We start from the raw sequence: 25,607 nt of genomic DNA, 5'->3' as shown, positions 1-25,607 counted from the left end.
ACGTTAATGTTTTTACAGAATACTTCGTATATAGCAGCAAGAACCACAGAAATCATTTCCCCACACACTATTTCTTTATGGACAAATGGCTTGTGGGGGGAAGCAGAAGTCCCTCATTTCCCCATGGTGGCATTTTGCGTGTGTTTGGGGTCTCATTTTGAGAAAAACCAGTCCCTGTAGCTGTTGTGTATTTGCAGAGAATATTTAAAAACATGAATGGTTAGGTTGACCCAGAGTTTCTTGCAATTCCTAGAGTAGCAAGAAATTGTTCCCAGGTTTTCCTGGAAGAGGCACCAACTAAAGGAATAATAATAGTAACAACAACAACAATAATAAAATATCTAATATTTTGCATGCATGGGACCGTTCTATTTCTTTTTTTATTTTTAGTACATAGTACATTTTGTTTGAGGAAGATGACTTCAAAAGTTCTATATAGTATCTTGTATTTGAGGAAGATGGCTTACAAATGTATTTAATGAGGACACAGACATTTCTGAATGCACTTATAATTATGCCTGTATAACTACAACATATAATGTGTATGTTCCCAGGTTCTGGACATAGTAGCATGGAACAACACCTGTTGTGAAAAGTCAGTCTTTCCATTAAGTGTCAGGCTGTAAGATGAAGGCGTTGTTCCAAAGCACATGTTTGCCAGTTCAGTTTAGGGTCAACTACCTAAATGTCCTCCACTTGTATCAGTGCCAAGTAGTGTTGCCAGGAAACACCATCAAGTGCCTAAAGCAAGATGCTCAAGACAAAGAGAAGTGTTTGCACAGCTCAAAGGTTTAGATTGTCTTTGAATCCCTCTTGCAGAGAATAGATACTTCTGTGGATTAAACTGCATTCTGATTGTGGGAAATTTGCATCTGCATGGCAAAATTCTTTACGCTTCAGATGTGGAGACTGATAGAGTACACTTGTCCATTTCCACCACAGTACATATAAGTGGTTTCACTGTTTGCTCTGAATCTGTCAGAAAAGAAGAGATTCCTCCTTTCTTAATCTAGAAGATGACTGCTTCTCAAACCAGCTCCTGTTTCAAATTTCTTTGTGTGTGGGCTGATGGTGCAATTGATGCTAATTTAGCCTTCTCAAAAGCCGAAAGGGTGTGTCAGGAAAATTTAGATGATGCAACAAGTAAGTACATGTTTAAGCACCCCACCATGACTTTAATTTCCATCTCAATGTGTGGTGCTTTTTCTGCTGTTCCTCTTTTCTGACCCACTAGAATACCATTTTCTTAATGGCTGTTCCTTCCTTTAAACCAAAGCCCCTTTCCCTTGGATGAGGATACAGTTTTTGGAGATTTTGGAATGAAGAAACAAAACATTTCCCACCAGAAAGCTTGGATTTAAGGGGACTCTGAAGCCAAGCTAAAGGTTAAAGGGACTGCACAAGCAAGCCAGAAAACAGGGAGCAACTTGTTTGGGGTTGGTGCTGGATGCTGCTTTGTCAGTGGAAGCCCCTGTCCATTGCCCAGCAATCTAAAAGAGGTGGAGCACTCACCCACCCTTCCTCTGAGAATGTCCACCACACCCAGAGTCAGCTTGATATTGTGGTTTAGAGCGGCAACCTCTAATCTGGAGAACGGGGTTTGATTCCCCACTCCCCCACATGCAGCCAGTTGGGTAACCTTGGGCCAATCACTGTTCTCTCAGAGCTCTCTCAGCCTTCCTTACCTCATAGGGGCCATTTCCGCAGTGACTAAAAACTTTGCAGCAGCACCCATAAAGCTCCGTAAAATTTCCTTACTTTCACACTAAAATCTTGTGATTCAGGCACAGCCCCGACTGTACTCCCTATTTGCCATACTTTTTGTGAATCACGAGAAAACTGGAGTTTCTCCCCCTCCCCTGGGAGGGAATTTGGAACTCAAAAGTTGCATTGGCTTTCTCCACTGTTTCCCACCTCAAAATGATGACATTTGAGAATTTCGACCAATGCTGTGTCTCTGTCCGTCCTTCTTCAATTGCCGCTGTATTTTTTTAAAAATAAATTAACAGGATTACGTTACATTGTAGTTCCAAAGTAGCACTAGCAGGACACACGCACTACCTCCAGTGCAATTGAATGTTATTTGTCAATTTCAAGAAAAGAAATCCAGCTGTGGTCAGTTTCAAGACAGGGAGGCTATGAATGTTGTTAATTTCATCTAGCAGCCTCCCTCGACTTTCCCCAAGTTCAAAAAACACCGCTTCTTTGTTTTACAGAAGCGGTCCCCAACCTTTTTACAGTTGAGGACCGCCTCCGGGGGTGGGGGAGAGCTGCTGGCCCAGGGCGCTGCACATGCACATTAGTGCCACCTGCTGGTGAAAACGCACATGTGCAGAGTAGCCGTGCATGCGCATTTTCACCAGCAGGGGGAGCTAACGTGCATGCGCATCAGATCCGCACATGCGCTTTTGCGTCTGCTAGCATGCCGGAGGCCGCGCCTGCCTCTCTCCCCCCCCTCATAGTAAGAAGCTAGCCGGGCTGCGAGCGAAGCGGTGCTTTGGCGGCCGCTTCACTTGGGGCCTGGCGAGCTTCTTGCTGCGGGGGGAAGGTGAGGCAGGTGCGGGGTGGTGGTGGTGAGGCAGGCTGATGGCCTGGTACCAAAGCCTTCACGGCCCAGTACCGGGCTGCGGACCGGGGGTTGATGACCCCTGTTTTACAGCATAGATGTGTCCTAACATGATGATTGTTTTTTAAAAATGAATAAATAATATGCACTATATGGGGGGAGAAGGATATTGATGATACAGAATGCTTGCCTGAAGTGGCACACTTAAAGCAAAGGTGGAAGCAGGCACCACTTTCCCCAAGCTCTCTTTTAATTTGCATTACTTCCAAAAAGACTTTAGGGGGAGGTAGAATTAGCTGCATACATATGGAAAATGGTAGCACTTGGGCACTTTTACCACAGGAGGGGGAGGAAGGGAGGGGGAGGGAGGTTGGTGATGAGAGCAAGCAAAAAATAAGGAAGGGGGTGGGACCAGTTGCCCATGCCCCCCAAAATAGCATGGAAGGTGGGACTGATTGCCAGTGCCTCTGAAGTCAATGTGAAGGGCATGATGCGAAACCAATCCTCAGTATTGCTTTTCAGAGATAAAAAGTGCTGAGACCCAGGTGCAAATTCAACTTCCAGAGACCAATATGAAGGAAACCCGGAGAATACAGACAGCTGCGGAAAACCCCAGGGTGTTTGTTGTGGGGAGAGGAAGGGTAGGTGATTGTAAATTGCTTCGAGATTCCTTCAGGTTGCAAAGAGTTTTTTTAAAAAACAAAGAAAACAGCTCTCCTCAGACTTTTCAGCAAGAACTCAACAAGGAGAACATTACCGTTTCCTGGGTACTCAGTTTACCGACCTCGGAAGGATGGAAGGCTGAGTCAACCTTGAACTCCCAGACTCATAGCTGTCCCTTTTTCTTTTAAAGGAAATATTGATAGATAGATTAGAAGGATACAGAAAGAGCAGTGCAACACAGAGCAGTTCTGTTCTTTCCAAAATGTAAAAGATCTAAGGGTAAATCCTTCCAATTAGTGAGGAGAAAGGCAGGATATATCAATATTCTAAAAAAATTATGGAAATAGAAGAGCTGTTTTTTATACCTCACTTTTCACCACTCAAAGGAATCTCAAACTGGCTTATAATTGCCTTCCCTTCCCCTCTCGGTGACAGACACCCTGTGAGGTAGGTAAGGCTGAGTGAACTCTGACAGGATTGCTCAATCAGAACAACACATTCAGGGCTGTGACAAGCCCAAGTTCATGCAGATGGCTGCATGTGGAGGAGTGGGGAATCTTAACCATGACATCATGCTGCCCCTTGCCATACGCTGAAAAGGAAAAACTCTGATTAGAGGCATAGTTACGTTACAGTATCCTTCTCCCTGCTTCAGATAATGTGGCTTTTTAGTTGCTTATTCATCACCTCCCAAACCAATATCTGTAATAAGTTTTTCAAGGTGTGAGCCATTTATTCCTAATGTGGCTATTTCACTTCTGCTTGGTATAGTGTTAGGAGTGTGGACTTCTAGGGCATTTCTGCACAACTAAAAAAATACCGTTACCCCAGCACGATGGTGTAACGCTAAATATTATCGCGCCTCCAGCCATTCCACACCTTCTTCCTGTCTTGCTTCTGTCTGCTGCCATTTTGCGCTTCTTACACTTCACATTGCCTGCTGGAAATGGCGGAAGAGAGCAACATACTTTACATGCAACTCTCTTCTGCCTGTCAATCAATTCTGGCAACCAATTTCCTTACTCAATGTTTTAAAGGGCCTGCGATGCCCGCTAATATTTTTTAAAATAAAAATTCAATATGTCTCCATTTAAACTCCTATGCATCTAATCATAGATAGTAGTTTTTATTGCCACCCTTTATGGAATCACGAGTCTTGATACTTAACAAAACAATCCCGTTCCTGATTTTTTTTGGGGGGGAGACTTTAGAGAGGCATGCTTTGTGTGATAACTTTGGGGAAAAAAAATTTATGGCCTTGCCTGCATGTTTGTATGCCTATTCGTTATTCCAGGCAGTTTGCTTTAAAAAAAATCCTGACTGTGAAGCCATAAAAGATGCGGACATAATGACCTGTGACTCAGCAAAAATTAGAACCTGGAAAATTTTGTTGCTCATTAAGGTGCTACTGGACTCATAAAAGAAGGATTGCAAGAATGATTCAAACATTATGCTGCCACTGTGAACGACAAGGCCACTCCCAAAGTGTTTTGCTGAAATGGTTAAAATCTGCCCAAGATGTGTGTCAGCTACTTCACATACATGAGGAAAGGTGACCATGCAGTTTTCCTTTCCACTGGTAACTTCCAGGCAATGTGTCAGCCAGGCAGCGAAAAATGGGCATATGCTTGTGTCATATGTTGAATCACACTACTGTTGTGTACAGTGTTAATGGTGAAATCAAACAGAAAATTTCCTGTCACTTTCTTCAAATCATAGGGAATGTCCTACCTGCATTCAAGCAAAACAGAAGTCCATGGGCGCCTCAAATCTACAAACTGTGTTGTGGATAATCGCATGGTGGTAAAGATCACTGATTTTGGATGTAATTCTATTCTGCCACCTAAAAAAGGTATGCAAGGAATATTAATAACTTGTTCTCTTTCCTAGTTCTAGAATTCTCAAATGCATATATGTATTCTTGCAGGGAAGAATGATGACTGTGAAAAAATATTCTGTTTATGTTAGGTTGTTTGAACATCAGTGGCATACCTACCCTATTTGATACCTGGGGAAGGAGGGCGGACAGGGCTTGGTAACATGGCAGATATGGCCTGCACAGAGTAACATCCACCTGTTAACTGGGTTCCCCCAGTGCCCCACATCCCAACAAGAGTTGTTGTGCAGGGCCCAGCCACCTTTGGTCCCAAGTCCCTCGGCTTATCCATGCTGTCAGGAAGGTGGGATGGGAGACTGGTGGCCATTGGGGCTGGTGCACACTGATGCCCATGGCAGAGGGAAGGCTTTGGATGTTCGTGCCAGGTGGCCATTGGGCATCTCACTGTCACAAGTTGCTACCATGTTCAGCCTTGGCCTCAACCCAGTGCAGCTAGTGTGCACACTGCCAAGCTATCCTCTGGCCACCGGGGTGAGTATCAGGGACACGGGCCAGTCAGGGAGTGCCACTTCAACAGCCTATGCAGGTTTGATGGGGCCCAGTGGTGCTCCCATCAAGTATAGCACCCAGGGCACGAGCCCTGCTTGTTATACCTTAAATATGCCATTGTTGAACATGGTGCTATATTTCTGGCACTTGAGCATACAACATCACAACTTTCAACTAGTGCTAAAACAGAAGAAAAGAATATAATACATTAAATTGTAAGGAGAAGTTATCACCATATTGTAATCTTTGTGACGTTTTCTTGTGACAATGGCTGCATGTATTCCTGTTGCATGGATACAGATGGGTATATAAAGATATATGTGATATATATATCTGTGTGAACCTATGGCTAAAGACTGGTATTAGGGTCTCCACCTCCCGAAAGTTGAAAACAGTGAGATAGATCGTTATGTTGTATACTTTTGTTTTTTAAGCTTTCATTAGACAGGTACTGCCTCAAAAACATGAAAAACTGCTTAGGCAGACACAATAATGAGTTAAAAGAATTAAATATCTTTATTAGGACAATAGCTGTATCACCCACTTGTCTGTAAACAGCCTTAATTACAAAAATATGACACAGTTTAGACTTGAGTGTCTTAAGATCAGAGCACGCGATTCCTACAAAATATATTTTGGCTTCATATTTTTCACATTGTGTCCTGTCCTCTGTCCATCATAATGAAGCTCCTACAATATTACAGACCTTAACAACATGGGAACAGTACAGGGAATCAAGTACTGAGAGAATGGATTAAGTTGTAAAGAAACTGTCCCTCTGTCTTCCTGGCGTTTTGTTTCAGGTTTAGGGGTGCCAACTCTAGGCTGGGAAATTCCTGGAGATTTTGAGGGGGAGGGAACCTGAGAGGAGCAAGGCTTGGAATGGAATGGAGGGATCTCAGCTGGACAGAATGCCATAAAGCCCTCCAACCACAGTAGTCATTTTCTCCAGGGAAACTGATTTCTAGAATCTGGAGATTAGTTGTAATTGCAGGAAACTTCTAGGCTCCCCCTCCTGGAGTTAGCAGCCCTACTTAGATAGCATCCACAGGAGGATTTTATTTTCCTTGTCTTCTAAATTACAGTAGGTTTTTTGTGTGTGTGGAACATGCACAGGATATCTCCCTGTCTAGCCTTCTCAGTACATTCTTTCTCAAACCTAGGCCCATTCCTCAAACATAGGATAATGCGCTTTCAATGTGCTTTGGTTTCTAAAGTGCATTGAAAATACATTATCTATTGTGTGCAGATTAGGCCCTAGTTTGGTACATTCTTCCTGGAAAGAATGCACTCCAAGCACTTTATCAAGCTATCTGGACAGGAAACTGCATGTTTTCAATTGTCCTGCCCACATCAGCATCATTTTCCTTCTATCAGTCCTTTGCAGCCACCTTCCCTTTCCCCCTTTTCCCTTCTGCACCACCAAAATAGTTTTCAAGGGCATTAAAAATCCTTGGCATGGGTGTGCAGATTCATGTGCACATAGAAATGTAGTTCACTGCCTTGCTTCTCAGATCTCTGGACTGCTCCTGAACACCTTCGCCATGGTGATGTATCTCAAAAAGGTGATGTGTACAGCTATGGAATTGTAGCACAAGAGATCATACTACGCAGGGAGACCTTCTACACTAACTACTGCCATGACCATAAAGGTACAAACAGCTCTGCCCCAAATCTTCTGAGACTGCAGCCCAGGGTAAAATTGATAGTGCCCTGTGTGACTTTAGTTAGTTTTTTTGGTCAGCTAATGACACCAGTGCAATGATTCTCCTTGTTGGCACAGCACTGGAGATTTTTGATTGGCCATGACTCCATGGTATGTGTACTCTGTGTTTAGTCGAACAACAATAGAAAACTGAGGAAGTCTGCATGCATTTAAAAAAATTGTTTATGTCCAAATGTACATCTCTGTCAATGGCCATGCTACACTAGAAAACTACCACTGGGTCTCCAGTGAAGCAGCTATGTAAGATTCAAAATCTGATTAGTGGAATGGTGCCTGGAAGGAAGATGTTCAACTCTTTCTTTCCATGCCATTTCCTTAATGACAATTGTACCCTGACTCTCCCCAATTGATCAATGAAATCAGAGTCCAGTAGCACTTTTAAGACCAACAAAGATTTATTCAAGCTGTGAGCTTCCGAGTGCAGGCACTCTTCCTCAGCAATTCCTTCCAATTGCTGTTGGTCTTACAAAGCAAAAAATTACAAAAACCAGGCAAAACCAAATATTCTCTTCATAATATTTTACATTCAGTTGGATTCAAAGGTGTTGTTCCAGTAGCACACACTAACAGAGTAATACTTCCATTGGAGGAGTAAAGGAGGCAATTTTTACTGATTCCTCCTCCCACTGCAGACTTCTGTTTTGCTTCCTGTGCTGTTCACGAAGGTTCTTTGACACCCACCACCCATAGAATTTCAGGGAGCAAAATGAAAAGCCCCATTCAGTGATCTTCCAATCCACTATTTTTTACACTATGTTCTAAAAAAAAAGCCAGTTTGGTGTAGTAGTTAGGAGTACAGACTTCTAATCTGGCAAGCTTGGGTTTGATTCTGCGCTCCCCCACATGCAGCCAGCTGGGTAACCTTGGGCTTGCTGCAGCACTGAGAAAGCTGTTCTGACAGAGCAGTAACATCAGGGCTCTCTCAGCCTCACCCACCTCACAGGGTGTCTGTTGTGGGGAGAGGAAAGGGAAGGTGAATGTGAGCCACTTTGAGACTCCTTCTGGCAGGGAAAAGCGGCATATAAGTACCAACTCTTTTCAAAAAGAAAAGCAGCAACGACAATTTGGATCATGCCTTCACTCAGTCTGTGAGGCCCAATAAATGCCAATAGATTCCTCACTAATTTTGCACTTCTAAATGGAAAAAAAGACAGGTCTTTATCAATTACGGTAGCAAGTATGTTTCAATCCATTGCTTTAGTTTGGTTTTTCTTTCTTTTTAGAAAGTACTGCCTGCCAATGTTCTTCTTGCCTAGGGAAACACTGCTTTTCAGGTTTTATCATGTTTATATAGTGACTTGATGAATGTTGACCTTCTCTTTTGCTTAGAGAAACTTTATAGAATAGAGAGCAGCAAAGGACCAAGACCATTCCGGCCTGATCTTTCCTTGGATTCAGCAGGGGAGAAAGAATATGAAGTAAGACTATGTTGAAATGAAGTCACTTCCAGCATAGAGAACTAATGCTGGTTCACAAATCCAAACCAGAAAGTTTTACAGGAAAACTCAAGGCAGATTACACAGTCTATATCAATGCAATTGATAAAATGGACCATCTGATAAGCAGTGTAATAGGATTGGGACTAGGAATTTCGTGCCTGCTTGGTTGCGCCCGCTGTCATGCCGCTGCCGGCACCGCCCCCCCACACGGTGTGGCGCTGGCTGCACCCGGAGGGAACAAATGCTGAAGCGGCCGAATCGTACAACTCTAATTGGGACTGCAAAAAATCCAAATAGAAGTTTTCTATTAGCATTTCCAGGGGACAATATTTTATAATGCATACAATGTGGTAGTATTTAATTTCACTCCAGGATACTTATAATGGATCACTAAGTATTATTATTATTATTATTATTATTATTATTATTACCCTTTAATTTATATCCCGCCTCCCCCCTTCTGTACATCTACAGAAGCCGAAGCAGATCAACCTAAGCAGGGGGTAATCTTAATGGTTGGAATATGCTCTAACACTGTTCTCAACAAATTTGAATCTTCCCTTCAGTCAATGAAACCTTCCTCTAATTTAAGTGGCTCTTCTGCTGGTGGTAAATTATCTAAAATCTATAAAAAGCTTTTTGAGGATATCATACAAAAGATGCTGACATTTTACATATATGGAGAAATTATTCATGGACACAAAGATAAGAAGATACTGGGGTTCCAGACTATCTGAATAGTTAGTTAAGGAATGTATTAGAAGATGGCAAGGCATAATGGATTGTAATCTATGTTTTATATATCTTTCTTAATTTCTCTTTTGTCTGTTCTATGTAAACTTCAATGAAAGCTGGTTTACCAGCATCTTAAAAAAAAAAAGAAAAAGATACTGGGAATAGCTGGCTCAGGTTCTAAACGGATTTTTTTTTTAAATTCTGGAAACTGAATTTCTCAGAGCCAACCTGAGTCATTGCTGGCCTTAACCCAAGGCTCTGACTATACATTGCTGCCGCAGAACCAATAGTTTGTCTTCTGCTAAATTCCTACAAAGTAGGGAAAGGGGGATTTAAAGTAGTAGAGAGAAGGCAGAAGGGATACTGGATTCTTCTTCAATCCATGCTACCTCTTCCTGAAATTTCTTCTTCCCATCTTTTCCTCCATGGGGGGAATCTTAGTGCTTTACCTGGAGAAAACTATTTAGGGAGAAGTACTTGGGTGAGCAAAGATGGGTAGGCAAGAGTTTAACAAATAGATGATGTCAGGGCACTTGTATACTTTCCTGTTTATTCAGTCTGAGGTTGTGTAAAAGTTCCTTAGAAGTTTGAGGCCTACCAATTTCTTGTATACACCTTGCCCTTCCTGGGCTGAATCTGCACTTACTTTGTTTATTCCATTGTCAGTCCTGTTGAATTCAGATCAATTTGAAGTCTTCCTCTTCCCCCCTCCATTGAAACAGAAAAGTGCTTAGGGAGGCTCAGAAAGGGAGGGGGGAGCTTCTTTCTTTGTTTTCTTGAGGGGGGGAGAGGATTGGAAGAGCCAAGCCTCTTTCTTTCTTTTTTGAAGGGGGGGGAGAGGGTTGCAGACAACAGAGGAGGGAGAAAAAATCCAAGACACAAATCTCTACCAATAGAAGGCTTCTGCTGAGAAATTAGGGGCTTTCCCTTTAAAGCAAGCTTGTCACCTGGGCATCCTTGGCCAATCAGGTCTTCTCTACCACGGAGCTCCAGAGATCTGCATGATTTCTCATCAGATTCAATCCGATTCTGAAAATATTCAGGGTTATTTCCACTCCTAAATATTTCAGGATAAAGGTAGGGTCACTCCGGATCAATCATGCTTGTTGCAGAGGGAAAATTAAAATCGGACAAAATAAAAATGGAAATCGCATTCAGTGGAGATGGCAGGGACTTAATCGACCTGGGATTGGAATAAAAGCTCCATGCAGCTTACACCCTGGTTACTTAAATCTTCCGGGGTGGCAGGGCTGACTGGGTGTGAAAGGTTGTTAATGCCATCCTAATGATTGTATCAACTCACGTTTATGTAATCTGTGTTGTATCCCAGTGAGAAAGGTGGGCTATAACTAAATAAATAAATTTATTAAAAATATCAGTATTTATAGCAAGTAGGCTAACTATGTTTTGGATTGTGTGTTTTTAGGTATATCTTCTTGTGAAAAACTGCTGGGAAGAAGACCCAGAAAAGAGACCTGATTTTAAGAAAATTGAAAGTACCCTTGCTAGGATATTTAGGTAAGAACTACTTTGGCAATATTGTGTGACATCACGTACAGATGGTCCAACGCATGAAACAATGAACTCTTGCTGAAAATGGAGGAATGTATTCTAATTAAATAATAAGATGAGAGAGAACACAACTAGGCAAAATATGTGATCACATGTCCCCCCTCAGTTGCTATTTGCCCTGCTATGGGAAATACACAGTGGAGTAAATAGCAGCATTAGTGGGGTGATTTAGATTGGGAAAATAGCATGGGGGGGCTATAGCCCTAATACTCGTGACTGCTTTTACATAAAATTAAAGATATAAGCAACTCAAGAAATGGACCTCTTCAGACTCATCTAAGATCATCAGGCTTTGTAAGCAGGCAGCTCAAATCACACATGTAATTATAGCCTCAGATAGACATGATGACTTGTTTTTCTGATAGTAAAGAAGTCTTGGTGCTAAGGAGGCAAGAAAGTGTGGATGTCTTGAACCTAGTAAGGAGAGCCATACTTGAACCAGGATGATCCATATTCAAATACCACTCAGCCTCATCTCAGATACCTTGCAGAGTTGTTGGGAAAATAAAATGAGTGAAGAAAGAACTATACAGTCACCTTGAGTACTGTAGGGCAGTACTAATTTTTAAATACGCTTTCGTGGTACATATGAGTTAAATAAAATGCTGATATAAGGAAGTTGGATGTACTTGAAATGTAAATGTTAAAGATACAAAAATCATGTTTTTAGTCTGTGCTACCCAGAATTGCTTATTACCCTTTGTACTTTTTCTAGCACCTTTCAAATCTAACACAGTATTGTAAAATCCCAAAATAGAACAATTATGTAACTTTCCGTAGAAGACTCACCTGTAACTTCCAAAAGCCTTACTTAGCAAGCCATTTCTGCCAAACTGAAAGTGATTAGAAAGAGAAGTCCATTTTAGTTGTATGACATCCACACATGCAGTAATTATCACTAGCATTTTTTTGCCATCTGACCTGAAGCACACTTTCACCACTTCTATGCTTACAATATTGCCAGCAATTACCACAGTCAAACCAATGAAAGCTACATGGACACCTTAATTCGCCGTCTGCAACTGTATTCACGAAACCTGGAACACTTAGTAGAAGAGAGGACACAACTGTACAAGGCAGAGAGGGACAGAGCTGATAGGCTTAATTTCATGCTTCTTCCAAGGTGAGTGCTATATGTGTGGTACGATATGTGGGGCTTCCAGGTAAGAAGTCACTGAGTGAGACTGTGATTGTCCATAACATGTGTTTCTGTGTTATTTTTGTTGTCATTCACAGTGTCTGTCTCTACAAAACTTAATCAGAGACAATTCCATAGGAGTAGTTCTTTAGACTATTTTAGAAAAACAGTCGGGGGGGGGGGGGAGAATGATTAAAAAATACTAAGAACTTGTGAGGACAAAGTTACCATTGTGTAGGTGCCTCGCAAACGTATATTTTTAGAAAAGTAAGAAGTGGCCAAGTGGAAGGAAATAAAATGGCAGCAGGATGGTGGAGAGGAGGAAGTGATGGAAGCAGAAAGGAGCAGCAGGGATAAGAGAAGACAGTAATCGGAAGTTGAAAAGAAGAAGGGAAGAAGTGATGGTGATAGAGGGAGAGACAAGAGAGGGAGGAGTAAAGGTTGACAATTGCCACTTGGAAAAGATGTGAAGATTTGGGGGTACAGCCTGGAAAGGGCAAGGTTCGGAAAAGGGAGTGACCTCAGCAGGATATAATGTCATAGAATCCATCCACCAAAACAGACCTTTTCTCCATGAGAAGTGATTTCTGTCAGCTGTAATTCCAGGACATCACCAGTTCTCACCTGAACATTGGCAGCCCTAAGTGGGAGGGAGCAAGGAATTTGCAGTGAGAAGGTGGGGGACAGGAGGCAGTAGTTGACAGAGGCAGGCTGGGTAGAATCATAGAATCATAGAATCATAGAGTTGGAAGGGGCCATCTAGTCCAACCCCCTGCTCAACGCAGGATTAGCCCTAAGCATCCTAAAGCATCCAAGAAAAGTGTGTATCCAACCTTTGCTTGAAGACTTCCAGTGAGGGGGAGCTCACCACCTCCTTAGGCAGCCTATTCCACTGCTGAACTACTCTGACTGTGAAAAAACTTTTTCCTGATATCTAGCCTATATCGTTGTACTTGAAGTTTAAACCCATTACTGCGTGTCCTCTCCTCTGCAGCCAGCAGAAACAGCATCCTGCCCTCCTCCAAGTGACAACCTTTCAAATACTTAAAGAGGGCTATCATGTCCCCTCTCAACCTCCTTTTCTCCAGGCTGAACATTCCCAAGTCCCTCAACCTATCTTCATAGGGCTTGGTCCCTTGGCCCCAGATCATCTTCGTCGCTCTCCTCTGTACCCTTTCAATTTTATCTACGCCCTTCTTGAAGTGAGGCCTCCAGAACTGCACACAGTACTCCAGGTGTGGTCTGACCAGTGCCGTATACAATGGGACTATGACATCTTGTGATTTTGATGTGATGCCCCTGTTGATACAGCCCAAAATGGCATTAGCCTTTTTTACCGCTGCATCACACTGCCTGCTCATGTTTAGTTTACAATCCATTTGCGCATTTTTCCATTGTGTTCAGATCTCGTTGAACTCGGTCTCTATCTTCCGGAGTATTTGCCAGTCCTCCCAATTTGGTGTCATCTGCAAACTTGATGAGTAGTCCCTCCACCCCCTCATCTAGATCATTAATAAATATGTTAAAAAGTACCGGGCCGAGCACCGAGCCCTGAGGTACCCCGCTACTTACCTCTCTCCAGTCTGATGAAACACCATTGACAACAACTCTTTGAGTGCGGTTCTCTAACCAATTCCCTATCCACCTAACTATCTGAACATGCAGATTGCAGTCCTTCAACTTATCCATCAGAACATCATGGGGAACCTTGTCAAAAGCTTTACTAAAATCCAAGTAAATGACATCAACCGAATTTCCCCGATCCAGCAAACCTGTTACTTGGTCAAAAAAGGAAACTAGGTTGGTCTGGCAGGACCTGTTGGAGACAAATCCATGCTGACTTCCTTGGATCACCAAATTGTCCTCCAGATGTTTGCAGATCGCTCCCTTTAATATCTACTCCATTATCTTCCCCACAACAGAGGTCAGACTCACTGGTCTGTAGTTTCCCCGGGTCATCCTTCCTCCCTTTTTTTAAGATCGGAATAACGTTTGCTCTTTTCTAGTCCTCCGGGACATCTCCAGTCCTTAAAGAGGCTCTGAAGATGATGGACAAGGGCTGTGCAAGTTCTCTGGAAAGTTCTTTGAGTACTCTTGGGTGCATTTCATCCGGACCAGGGGATTTGAACTCATCCAGTGCAGCTAAATGCCTCTCGACAACCTCTCTATCCATGTTAACCTGCCACCCAGACACTATCCTTTGGCTACGGCCATCTCTAGATGTGCCTAAACACTTTGACCTGTGGGAAAAAAACAGATGTAAAATAGGCACTAAGCCTTTCTGCTTTCTCTGCATCTTTCGTTAGAATTTGTCCATCCGCACCCAACAGTGGGCCTATTGCCTCCTTTACTTTACGTTTGCTCCTCACATAACTGAAAAATCTTTTCTTGTTACAATGGGCTTCCCTTGCCAATCTTAGCTCACTCTCAGCTTTGGCCTTTCTGATGATTGATCTACAGTGCCTAGTAACCTGTAGGTACTCTTCTTTAGAGCTCTGTCCTTCCCTCCATTTTCTGAACATTTTCCTTTTCTTTCTTAGTTCCTCTTGAAGTTCTCTGTTCATCCAAATAGGCTTCTTAGAGCTCCTGCAGTGTTTTCGTCTTTCTGGGATAGTCATTGATTGAGCATGCAATAGCTCTTGTTTGAGTAGCGCCCACCCTTCATATGCTCCCTTCCCTTCCAGCATTCTCGTCCATGGTATGACACTCATCATGTCTCTGAGTTTATTAAAGTTTGCCCTACGAAAATCCAACATCCGCGTCTGGCTACAAGCTTCCTTGGTTCCCCATCTCAAAAGGAATTCTATGAGGACATGGTCACTTTCCCCTAGGGTCCCCAGCTCCTTCACCTCATCCACCAACTCTTGCCTGTTGGTCAGTATTAAGTCCAGTATGGCTGAACCTCTTGTGGGTTCATCTACCATTTGATAAATGAAATTGTCAGCCAGGCAGGTCAGAAAGTTGCATGACTGAGGACGCTTCGCACAGTTTGTTTCCCAGCACACATCTGGGAAATTGAAGTCACCCATAATGACAAGGTCCTGCCGCTTGGATATTTTCTCAAGCTGCTCACAAAGTGCAGCATCCACATCCTCTCGTTGGTCAGGCGGTCGGTAGCAGACACCAACCACCACACTGTTTGTTTTCCCCTCGCTTATTTTCACCCAGATGCTTTCCACTGTAGATATGCTCTCCTTCACTAGAATTTCCTGACAGGTAAGCCCTTTCCTCACATACAGTGCCACTCCTCCACCTCTTCGATCTATTCTGTTTTTTCTGAACAGTTCATATCCATCCACCATTACATTCCAGTCATGAGAATCATTCCACCAAGTTTCTGTGATGCCTACTAGATCATACCTTTCCATCAGCATGAGAAGCGATCATGGAAAGGAAATTAAGGCTAATAGAGACTGAAATTTCTGCTTCATAAATATGATAATAAAATTTTATTTTTAACCAGTCCTTCCAAGTTGTTCAGGACAGGTAACAACATTTTAAAAAGTCATACAAAACATCTTTAAAACATTATTGCCCTCAATTAATATTCATCTCAGGCAGAGGCTTTTTAGGATCAGGAGCTAATCTATCCCTGGTTACGAGGGCAGTCATTCATTGGTGGTTGTTATTTTGGGCCCCGACCAAAAGTCTAGTGACGTAGCTCCATCTTGCATGACCTGCAATACTGGTCTGTGCTATCCAGAAGGGCCCTCAACTCTCTTGGGAATGCATTCCACCAGACTGGGGCCAGGATTGAAAAGGCCCTGGCCCTGGTTGAGGCCAATCTCACCTCCTTTGGGCCAGGGATCCTAAGCAGATATGATCTTGGGGAAATAAGGGAAAAGGCAGTTCAGTAGACACACCAGTCCCAGATCGTTTAGGGTAATAAAAGTTAGCACCAGAACTTTGAATCTAATTCAGTTTCCAATCTGGAGTCAATGCAGCTGGAAAATCATTGAGTCCCTGTCTGGATTTGGGCCACTGAATTTTGGGGCAGTTCCACACATTGAAAAATATAGCGTTACGCCAGCAAAATGGTGTAATGCTAAAAAAATCCAGTGATTCGTCACCTTCTGACTCTCTTGCTATCGTCTGCTGCCTTCTGACACATATTAGCACTCTGCATGGCTGCTTGAAATGGTGGAAGAGAGCAATACGCTTTATGCACAACTCTCCTCTGCCTGTCAATCAAGCCAGGCAACCAATCACCTTTCTTCATGTTTTAAAGGGACTGCAATGGCAGCTAATTTTTTAAAGTAAAACTTCTCCACTGAAACGCCTATGCATCTAATCATAGATGCATAGTGCTTTCTTATAATGCTAGCTGATTTTTTTTTGAGGGGGGGAGACTTTAGAGAGGCATCCTTTGTATTTTAACTGGGGGGGAGGTTTGCTTTGCCTGCATGATTTAATGCCTATTCATTGCTCCAGGCAGTTTGCTTAAATCAACAACAACAACAACAAACCTGTCCCAGAGAGAATGGAGAGGGAGCCAGGTGCAAGAGTGGGAATTGAAGGTGGAGATAGTGCTACTTCGATTCCACACTTTCCCTTAGTGTGTGGCTTGCTGGCTGTTTTCCTCTAGCTTGTGCTTTTTAGTTGGGTGAATCCACTTTATGTGATTCCCAGCTAGCACTTTAAAATGGAGGATGTTGCTACCGATTTGCTGCTTGGACGCTGGATGTTGGCGACATCATGCAAACGCCAAAAATATGGTGTCTGCATAAGGTGATTATTTCACTATATTTATCGGGTGCGAAATGGCCTTTGCACCCACTGGAGTTTCTAGAGCAGTCTCAAGAGTAGCCCTGTGAAGAGCAAGTTGTAGAAGTCTAACCTAATCACCATAAGCCCTTCACAGATCATCTGTACTGTATTTGTAGTCAAAAATATAGGCTTTATCCTGTGTAAATACAGAAGCCCCTTGTTCAATCCATCATTGCAAAACAAAATGTTAGGCAAAGAAATGAATTGCCAAATCATCAGTGTTTTAAGGTTTAATTAATACTAAGGTAGTACTTTGAAATCGTTATTAACATAAATGAAATTCATTTCATTCTTCAACATATTATGACCGTCAAGCAGCCATCATCAAGCAGTAGATGCGTTTATTTAAAGTTACACTTGAACACTGAGAAAATCTTTCTTCCAATCTTTTCCATTTTTTGATAGGCCTGTGGTAAAATCCTTGAAGGAAACAGGACTGGTAGAACCAGAATTATTTGAAGAAGTTACCATTTACTTCAGTGACATTGTGGGCTTCACAACCATCTGTAAATACAGCACTCCTATGGAAGTAGTAGATATGCTAAATGAGATCTACAAGAACTTTGATCACATTCTAGATCATCATGATGTTTACAAGGTGACCAAAACTGGGAACTGGGTAGAGAAGGCTAGACAATTTGTTAAAATTATAAGAAAGGAAGGCGAAGTTTTACCTCCAATCCTTTAAGGAATATAAAACAAAAAGAATTATTTTTTGTCTGAGACATTCACTATTAAAATTGTGTAAAACAGAGAAGTCAAGTAGGCATCCTTCGCCTTTTAATTTAGATGTTATAAGGACACTTCTTCCTCCTAGAAAAAAGCATTATCACACAGACTTCCTATCTTGAACATTGTTTACAACTGAAAATGTATTTTTAAACAAGTTACTTAATTCTAAGGTAGCTAATGTTCCTTCTTCCCAACATAAAGGAGGACATCTACCAGGCTCTTTTCTCAGACAAAGATGATGACTATAGCACCTATTTCAACAGGTGGAGACCATTGGAGATGCATATATGGTAGTAAGCGGTTTACCAAAGAGGAATGGTAATCGTCATGCAGTGGATATTTCCATGATGGCGCTGGATATACTCAGCTTCATGGGGTCCTTTGAACTCCAGCATCTTCCAGGTCTTCCTATATGGATTCGAATAGGAATACACTCTGGTATGGAATGATATATCAAGTACATGACAAAGATAAACAATGATGAACTCTCAGTTCTGTTTGATTTTCCCAAATTGATCATAGAAGCAGGTCATAACGGGTTGGAACTTGAGGATTTCTTCTGTTAATGGCAGCATTTCTCCCAGTGCAAGAAACCAACTCAGAAGAACCACCAACAGAAAGGTCTGTAGTGTTAGCAGGCGTTTCCTTGTGCCAGAGGAATGTGCTACTATGAACAGATCAACAGGATCCCTCCAATTATATCATGATGCATATTTTTGCAGGCATTTATTTATTTGTATGCTTATTTAATGCATTTATAATCTGCATTTTGTACTGAGACTTAAAGCATATTACACAGTGTAATATAAAAGTCCATATGAAGGAATAGCTAATAAATTCAGTGTCGTCCAATACAATCTGCATGAAGAGGCATAGAATGGGAATGTAGTAGGACTAGGATTACCCAAATCTGAATAAACATAATATTTTAGGCATGATACATACAGAGTGTGAATATAATGAAAAGAGGTATCATAGATCGGTGTTAACTTCTTGAACTGGTACGTTAAATTATAGTGCTTCTACCTCCTAAAAAACTCCATTTTATATGAGTTGCAGAATGACAGGAGCATGAGAGCCTTTCTGACCAACTCAGGCAGGCCATTGCACATTCTAGCTATTATCTTTTTTAAAATACCAGTGGTAATTATTGGGAAAAGAATGGTGGTGATGCTGCTGGGTGTGAGAATATTTCACATAACTGGTAAATCCAGTAAGTGTCACTCATATACATTCACCTTCCCTTTCCTCTCCCCACAACAGACACCCTGTAAGGTAGGTGAAGCTGAGAGAGCCCTGATATTACTGCTTGGTCAGAACAGCTTTATCAGTGCTGTGGTGAGCCCAAGGTGGGCATGGGGAGGGGCATGGAATCAAACCTGGCTCACCAGATTAGAAGTTGGCATTCCTAACCACTGCAGCAAGCTGGCTCTTATCCCTATCTAACTCGCTTTACTTAGCTGTTCCCTTTAGAAGTTGACTTGCTTTTTGTACCCTTTATGTTGCTTATTCCAATGGTGGGAAATCTGATTTCTATTTTTATAAGTTTGATATTTGTTACTTGATTAGAGCCTAAGTATCTTAGGTCTATAAAATTTTGCAGAGGGAAAAGAAGATGAATTTTATATTACTATTCTGATCCTTCAAAGCCTAGTCTGTTTCCTGATGAGTAACATTTATGACTTTAATTCTTGAGTACAGCTTTGAAAATATTATTGAGACTGTATTGACTCAATACTTATTCAATGTCTTCAGGTCCTTGTGCAGCTGGTGTTGTTGGGATCAAGATGCCTCGTTACTGCTTGTTTGGAGACACAGTGAACACAGCTTCAAGGATGGAATCTACAGGTTTACGTAAGGAGGGTGATTCAGTCTTTGACTGCCCAATACTCTGTTATGATTTACATAAAGTACTCTTTCTCCACAAAAGACCTGTTTTCTTGTAACTTAGAACATAGTTTTTCCTCTGACTTCAGAGAAAATTTTCTCCAGTAACTCTTCTGCCATGAAAAAGTGAGCATTTGCTATGGAATCCCTGCAAAGGCTTATAGGATGCACAGAATCCCTACAGGGCACTAACCATAGCTATTTATCATCATTTGCAGAATCTAGTGCATGGTCTAGATCAGGAGTAGTCAACCTGTGGTCCTCCAGATGTTCATGGACTACAATTTCCATGAGCCCCTGCCAGCGTTTGCTGGGAGGGGGTCATGGGAATCATAGTCCATGAACATCTGGAGGACCATAGGTTGACTACCCCTAGTCTAGATCATAGCCAAAATTCTTCTGCACCAAAGCACTTCAGCAGAAGACTGGGCATGATAGCAATCTGTCTTTTACAGAAGCTTGTAATAATGGCTTTTTATTCAGTGGACTTAGCATGCAAATCCAAATTGGACTTCACATTAGTTACAGAGATGCTCTCTGCTTGTTACATATACTGGAATATCTTTCAATTAGTTCAGCAAGAGGATGTGAACAGAATCCTGAAAACATGGAAACCTGACTCCTAGATCATGCATGGGACAAGGGCAGCACACATCCCAGATCCTTGTTGATTATGGCTAGTGAAATCTGCCCAGTAATCATTGCCACAAAGAATAGTACAACTTTTAATACCTCCTTCGCTTAGGATTTGCTTCCTCTAGCTTTAAATGAGGCAGCAGTGAGGCTATTGTTGGAAAAGTCACTATTAGATGTAATTAGATGCAACCAACCAGGGCCAGTTTATCCATGTAGCACATATAGCACGTGCTATGAACCCTGCGCTTCCAGGGACCCTGCATGGTATTTCCTCCCCATGGATCATGGCCATAGCCTCTCTCTTCCTCCCTTTCCCCTCTTTAAGGTCAGTCAGAGTGACAACCCGTTTCCTCTGTGGGGGCCCCTCTGCCCCCAGTCTGGCTGCTCCAGCCACAATTGTATTCCAGTAGGGTCCCACAAGTCCTTAAACTGGTTCTGGTGCTATGAGGCCCACAAATTCTTAATCCACTCCTTCATCCAACAACTAGTTTCTTGCCCTTTTAAAGACAAAATTCTGGGAACCAAGATAGTTTCATAACTGCCAAGAAATTCTGCTTATCTTGCCTTCTGACTTGATGTCTATTTGTCAGCCATTAGCTCTTTTCCAAAGGCTACCAAAAATTTCAATGGTGTGTTCTCTTATTAGTGCATCTTCATTCATTGATTGACTTTTGTACTTTATAGCTCCAACTTTGGTTCCTTTATTGGCTACTATACATATTTCATATGTGTAATGAATTGTTATGTGTTATAACGAGACCACTGAAGAAGGCCCTATACAGGCTGAAACATGTTAGGTCTATTGGTTCATATAGTGCATAGCACACTGTTCTGCCCTTGGGCTGTGTATAGGTTTTCAGTTTTTAAAAAGTTTTTAAAATTGTGCACAATAAGTTATATAATTTTAATATTAATACAGACATTCAACCTTTGTAGGTCCTGACTGTTATCAGTGGGGTTTTTATGGTTCCTGCATAACCATTGTACCTACTTGGCTACATACTTTATATTATTACTAGGAGTGAAGGCTGTTTTGAAAATGGGCAGCAGGCTGATGGAGGCAAAAGCGTGGGAGAGCTCTTGTAGAGTCGAGCGAGTGAGGCAGAAAGGCAGCCAGTCATGCTGGCATGACATAGCATGGTCAGATGCCCTCTGTACTCCTGGAGGAAAGTGGGAGTGGGAGTAATGAGGTGGCCTTGGTGGGAGGCAAGTAGTGGAGAGTACTGGACAGTAGGGCAGTATGTGCATGGGTGACATCCCTTGCCATGGTGGGGGCTAGGCTCAAAGGGAGCATGGTGCAGCAGCATGCACCTAGATGTGCTCCCTTACCCTCTCAGGAGGCAGGAGTGCAGGGCAAGGTGGCTGCTGAAGTGGCCTCCTGGGAGGCAGGAGCACAGGGAGTATGGAGTGCTTTGGTGGAGTGCAGCCAGTCAGATTCTGCCCTCCTCCTGGCAGCCAGGAGCTTGGGAAGAGTGGTGCACTGAGCTGCGCCCAGCCAGGTTCCTTTGTCGTGCTAGTGACCAGCATCCTCCCTAGCTCTGTGCTTCACCTCATCTCCTCATTGGAAGTGCCAGGAAGTGGCATGGAGGAGGAAGATGAGGGGAAAGAACTTCTGATTGGTCCTCTTCCCAGAAGGCCCAATCAGAGGGCCTGCATGTCATTGGAAATACCCATCACATTTTATTTTATATGATGATAATCATGATATGCTTCCTGTAACACTGCTGTAAGATAAATAATACTAGAGCAAACTCAGAACAGCATTAGCTAGACATCAGCTAAAATAATGTAAGAGCATAAAAGCATCTATGTTTGATCATACTAATAGACCACTAAATCCAGTGACCCGTTTACACACAGTTGCCCACAAAAGTTCTACACACAGCTCTTTCCTTGTCTCCCCCTCAGTGTTGGTACTCAGGTGACTGCAGACTCTCAACATGTGGTTAAAAGCCTCTGATGGACATCTCTTCTGCTGCAATTGAGTACATTGAGTGCCTTCAACTTCTAGTATTATGGGAGAGGGATATCAACTTTATTCTTATCCACCTTGTCCACTCCATGCAGACTTATATAAATCTCGATCACATTTTCCTTAATTCACCTGTTCATTAAATCAAGTAGCCCTAAACTCCTTCACTTTAATATAAAGTAGCACAATTCAAACCAAAAGTTAAACATGAATCAGTGTTGAAATTCTGTTTATTATTTGCTGTATATATACTTACAGCTCTACGGATTCATGTAAGTGGTTCAACTATTGATATCCTTAAGAGGACTGACTGCCAATTCAAGTATGAAGAGCGAGGAGAAACATATCTGAAGGTATCAAAAAGATCTGCCCAGAGATGTCATATCCCTGAAAAGTGTATACATTTTAAATTACATGGTGGGTTCTCCATCTTTGGAAATTTTTAAACAAAGGCTGGATAGTCATCTGACAGAGAGGATGATTCTGTGAAGGCTTAAGAGGATGGCAGGTCACAGTGAATGAGCAATAGGGTTGTGAGTGTTCTGCATATTGCAGGGGATTGGACTAGATGACCCATAAGATCCCTTCCAACTCAATGATTCTATGATTCTGGATCCAGTATGCCATTTGTCTGTGGATTGCTTCTGCAACTACTCAAAGCTCGCTTCTGTCAACCAATGCCAGCTTTCCAGACAAGCTGATTTCCTCCTGTTTTGTCGTTCTGCCCTAAGTTTCCATCTGCACCTATGAGGTGCAGAACTGTCAGTGTATGAAACCTGACTAATTGCCTCTGGCTGAGTATTTTCCATCTCAAATGCTTTGCCGCTGGAAACTCATTAATTTCAGGTGCCTGCACAGTCTTTGCAGAGGAGCTCTCAAAGCTGAGCTCAAAGTAGGGGTGTGACACAAATGGGGAACAAAGACCAGGGCCTTCCCCTGATGTTGCCTCCTAGCACTGGGTTTCAGATGTTCATTGACTCTAAATATGTAGGCTCCCTTTACTCACTGTATGTAGTAGGTATTGATGGACATCTCATTAATGAAACTAACCTCTTCCCCCCAAAGCCATCTAGAAAGAATCTAAGGGCAGCCTCACTGGATCAGACCATATTAGATAATCTTCTTATGGGCATTGAAAAATCAAGCCAGTATCCTTGCTTGCTTACAGGCCGACCAACTTGCCCACAAATTTTAATTTAGCCTCGGTAAAAAGGAAATAATAGTAACCATGACTGCATAGCACAAATAGTCCAGATAAGTTATCATGAACGATAATTTTTAAAATAACATAGAAAAAAATCATATAATATAGAACTCTAATCTTTGATTTAATTTCATTTTATATTAGGGCAGAGGAACTGAGATTACCTATTGGCTCACAGGAGTAAAGGACAAGCAGCATAATCTTCCAACTCCACCTTCTATGTAAGTAGTTCTGTAAGGTTCTTTGTAGTGGTTCTTAAGTGATACAATTAACTGTACTTACACTTCTGTCTTCAGCAATTGAAGTACCTACACATCTATTCTCTTTCTGTTAAAACATCATTTGGCATATTCTTTGCAAAGGTCAAGATGGCATCAGTGCATACAAACTCATATTTATGGCCTAATGAATTCTAAACATGTTTTAAAAGGGAAAAAGTACATTGTCTGCAAGGGCTATTGCAACTATTCAATACTGTATCTTGTATCGTGCATATCATACCGAAAACTCACAAGCTGCTCATGGAGTCAAGAAGAATTATGCGTATATGCTGGAATTTGCCAGCCAATGAGTTGGATCAAGACTAAACTGGCAATTTACTCTTATGCCATTCCTCAAGATCTCTTATTCCCCAGGAGCATAATTTATTGGAGGCCAGTGGGCTGCAGTGGAAGGGAGGAGGCAAAGAAAGACCTATACTGTCAGGGATTATCCCACAACTGCCCCTGTGACTCTGTCCAGAATGGTTAAGCTTCTCCTTCTTGCCAATAACTCCTTAGTGAGTTGCCACCTGAGTGCCTTCTCCTCCAGTAAGCTAATGCAATATTCACAGGTGTGCACACAGGGACAACGTGTGGGGCCAGCCTGGTGCCTATGGTGGGGTTCACTGCCAGGGAGGGCGTCAGCGAGGTGGAGAGCCCTGCTGAGCCCCCGTTCCCCTGAGAGGGAGGGAGCCCAGCTTGTTATGGAGAGGAGTAGGTGGGGCGACATGGGCACGAGTGGGGGTAGCAGCGGGCCTGGGAGGGGGGTCTAGTGTCTGCTGCATATCTGCATGCAACAGGCTTCATGGCTAGTATATCCTAATAATATACAGTATCTAATGCTAGGGGAATTGATTTAAAACATAAATAAGAATGGATAAATGGAATAATAGTTAAAGGGTTTATTCATAGTTGTTCTACCTCAGTGAATTATTGAAAGTTTTTTTTTCTCCTGCAATTTCCAGAGAGAATCAGCAGCGCTTGCAGGTTGATTTTGCTAAGATGATATCAGACTCACTGCAGAAAAGACAAACAGAAGAATTCCAGATGCGAAAGATTTCACGTGTGCCTAGTTATCGCAAAGGCACTTTGGAATATCTGCAAGTGGCTACTATAGAAACTTCCAGCACTTACCTGTAATACTGGATGAAGTGTACATCTCTCGAATTTCAGCAATCTAGAACGAAGCATGATAGACTTCACAGATTCCACATATTTTCATTGTGCAGAAGTCTTTTCTTTGAGTGTCCATTATAATAAATAATCTGTGGAAAGAATATGCCTTTTGCTGCACTGATAAAATATAGATGGCCCAATGTAAGATGCAGCTTCTAGATGATTGGAAGCTTCACTGATATACTACTTCCTGAAAATAGGGAAGGACAAAAATAAAAGGTTTCCAGGTGACACCTTCCTTCACAGTGTGGTACTCATGGGCTAAGGTAGAAACCTGAGAAGATAGTAAAGCAGTCACTTGCCCAATATAAGTAACTGCCCCATTAGAAAAGCACTGAAGCTGTGTGGACAGCATAGGTGATCCTAGTCCAAGATCGATGGACAATGATCTGGTGCAATGTGAAGGTATATGCAGACTGCATTCCAAGGTCACTCTAATGTACATCTATTTACTGAATTCTTCCTGGAAACTTCTGTTTGGCTACATCATCATTCTTTTTGAAACTAAAGCCAGCTGCATTTTGAATCTGAACCTCTGTTTTATATTTAGGTAACTTATACTGCAAACACTTTATCCTATTGTATTAATAGCCTAAAGTATTTTATATCTGGTATTTAAAATGTGTTGCTCTACTATCCACTTTCATCATAATGATTTGTCATGATTTATTGGACATGTTGTTTGTTTGGAAATATGAATATCAGTGTATTTGAAAGAAAAATAAAACATTTTGGATATAGTTCTGGA

The 25,607-nt window shown here is 42.1% G+C and overlaps 1 protein-coding gene and 1 long non-coding RNA gene across 4 annotated transcripts in view; one reads left to right on the top strand and one right to left on the bottom strand.

Moving 5' to 3' along the window:
• The window catches only part of GUCY2C (guanylate cyclase 2C), a 64,296-nt gene extending 38,689 nt beyond the window's left edge, over positions 1-25,607 (top strand). For 2 of the 3 annotated variants that reach the window (XM_077339279.1, XM_077339277.1), the window contains 11 exons: positions 4,949-5,081; positions 7,130-7,267; positions 8,671-8,759; positions 10,942-11,033; positions 12,052-12,210; positions 17,398-17,590; positions 17,988-18,162; positions 19,480-19,578; positions 22,478-22,572; positions 23,568-23,644; positions 24,649-25,607. In XM_077339279.1, coding sequence (XP_077195394.1) covers positions 4,949-5,081; positions 7,130-7,267; positions 8,671-8,759; positions 10,942-11,033; positions 12,052-12,210; positions 17,398-17,590; positions 17,988-18,162; positions 19,480-19,578; positions 22,478-22,572; positions 23,568-23,644; positions 24,649-24,823 — 1,425 coding nt within the window. In that variant the 3' untranslated portion in view covers positions 24,824-25,607. The remainder of the gene's footprint in view (positions 1-4,948; positions 5,082-7,129; positions 7,268-8,670; positions 8,760-10,941; positions 11,034-12,051; positions 12,211-17,397; positions 17,591-17,987; positions 18,163-19,479; positions 19,579-22,477; positions 22,573-23,567; positions 23,645-24,648) is intronic. The other variant, XM_077339278.1, reaches the window with a different exon arrangement.
• Positions 382-24,819, bottom strand: LOC143838249 (uncharacterized). The gene is made up of 4 exons (XR_013231312.1): positions 24,605-24,819; positions 11,877-11,920; positions 4,961-5,072; positions 382-975 (listed from the first exon to the last, which is right to left on the bottom strand). It is a non-coding gene; the product is annotated as an uncharacterized LOC143838249 (long non-coding RNA).

The sequence above is a fragment of the Paroedura picta genome, chromosome 5 (assembly GCF_049243985.1).
Source record: "Paroedura picta isolate Pp20150507F chromosome 5, Ppicta_v3.0, whole genome shotgun sequence".
Classification (NCBI taxonomy): domain Eukaryota; kingdom Metazoa; phylum Chordata; class Lepidosauria; order Squamata; family Gekkonidae; genus Paroedura; species Paroedura picta.
The sequence above is the reverse complement of the archived record's forward strand: the minus strand, read 5'-3'. Positions and strand labels throughout refer to the sequence as shown.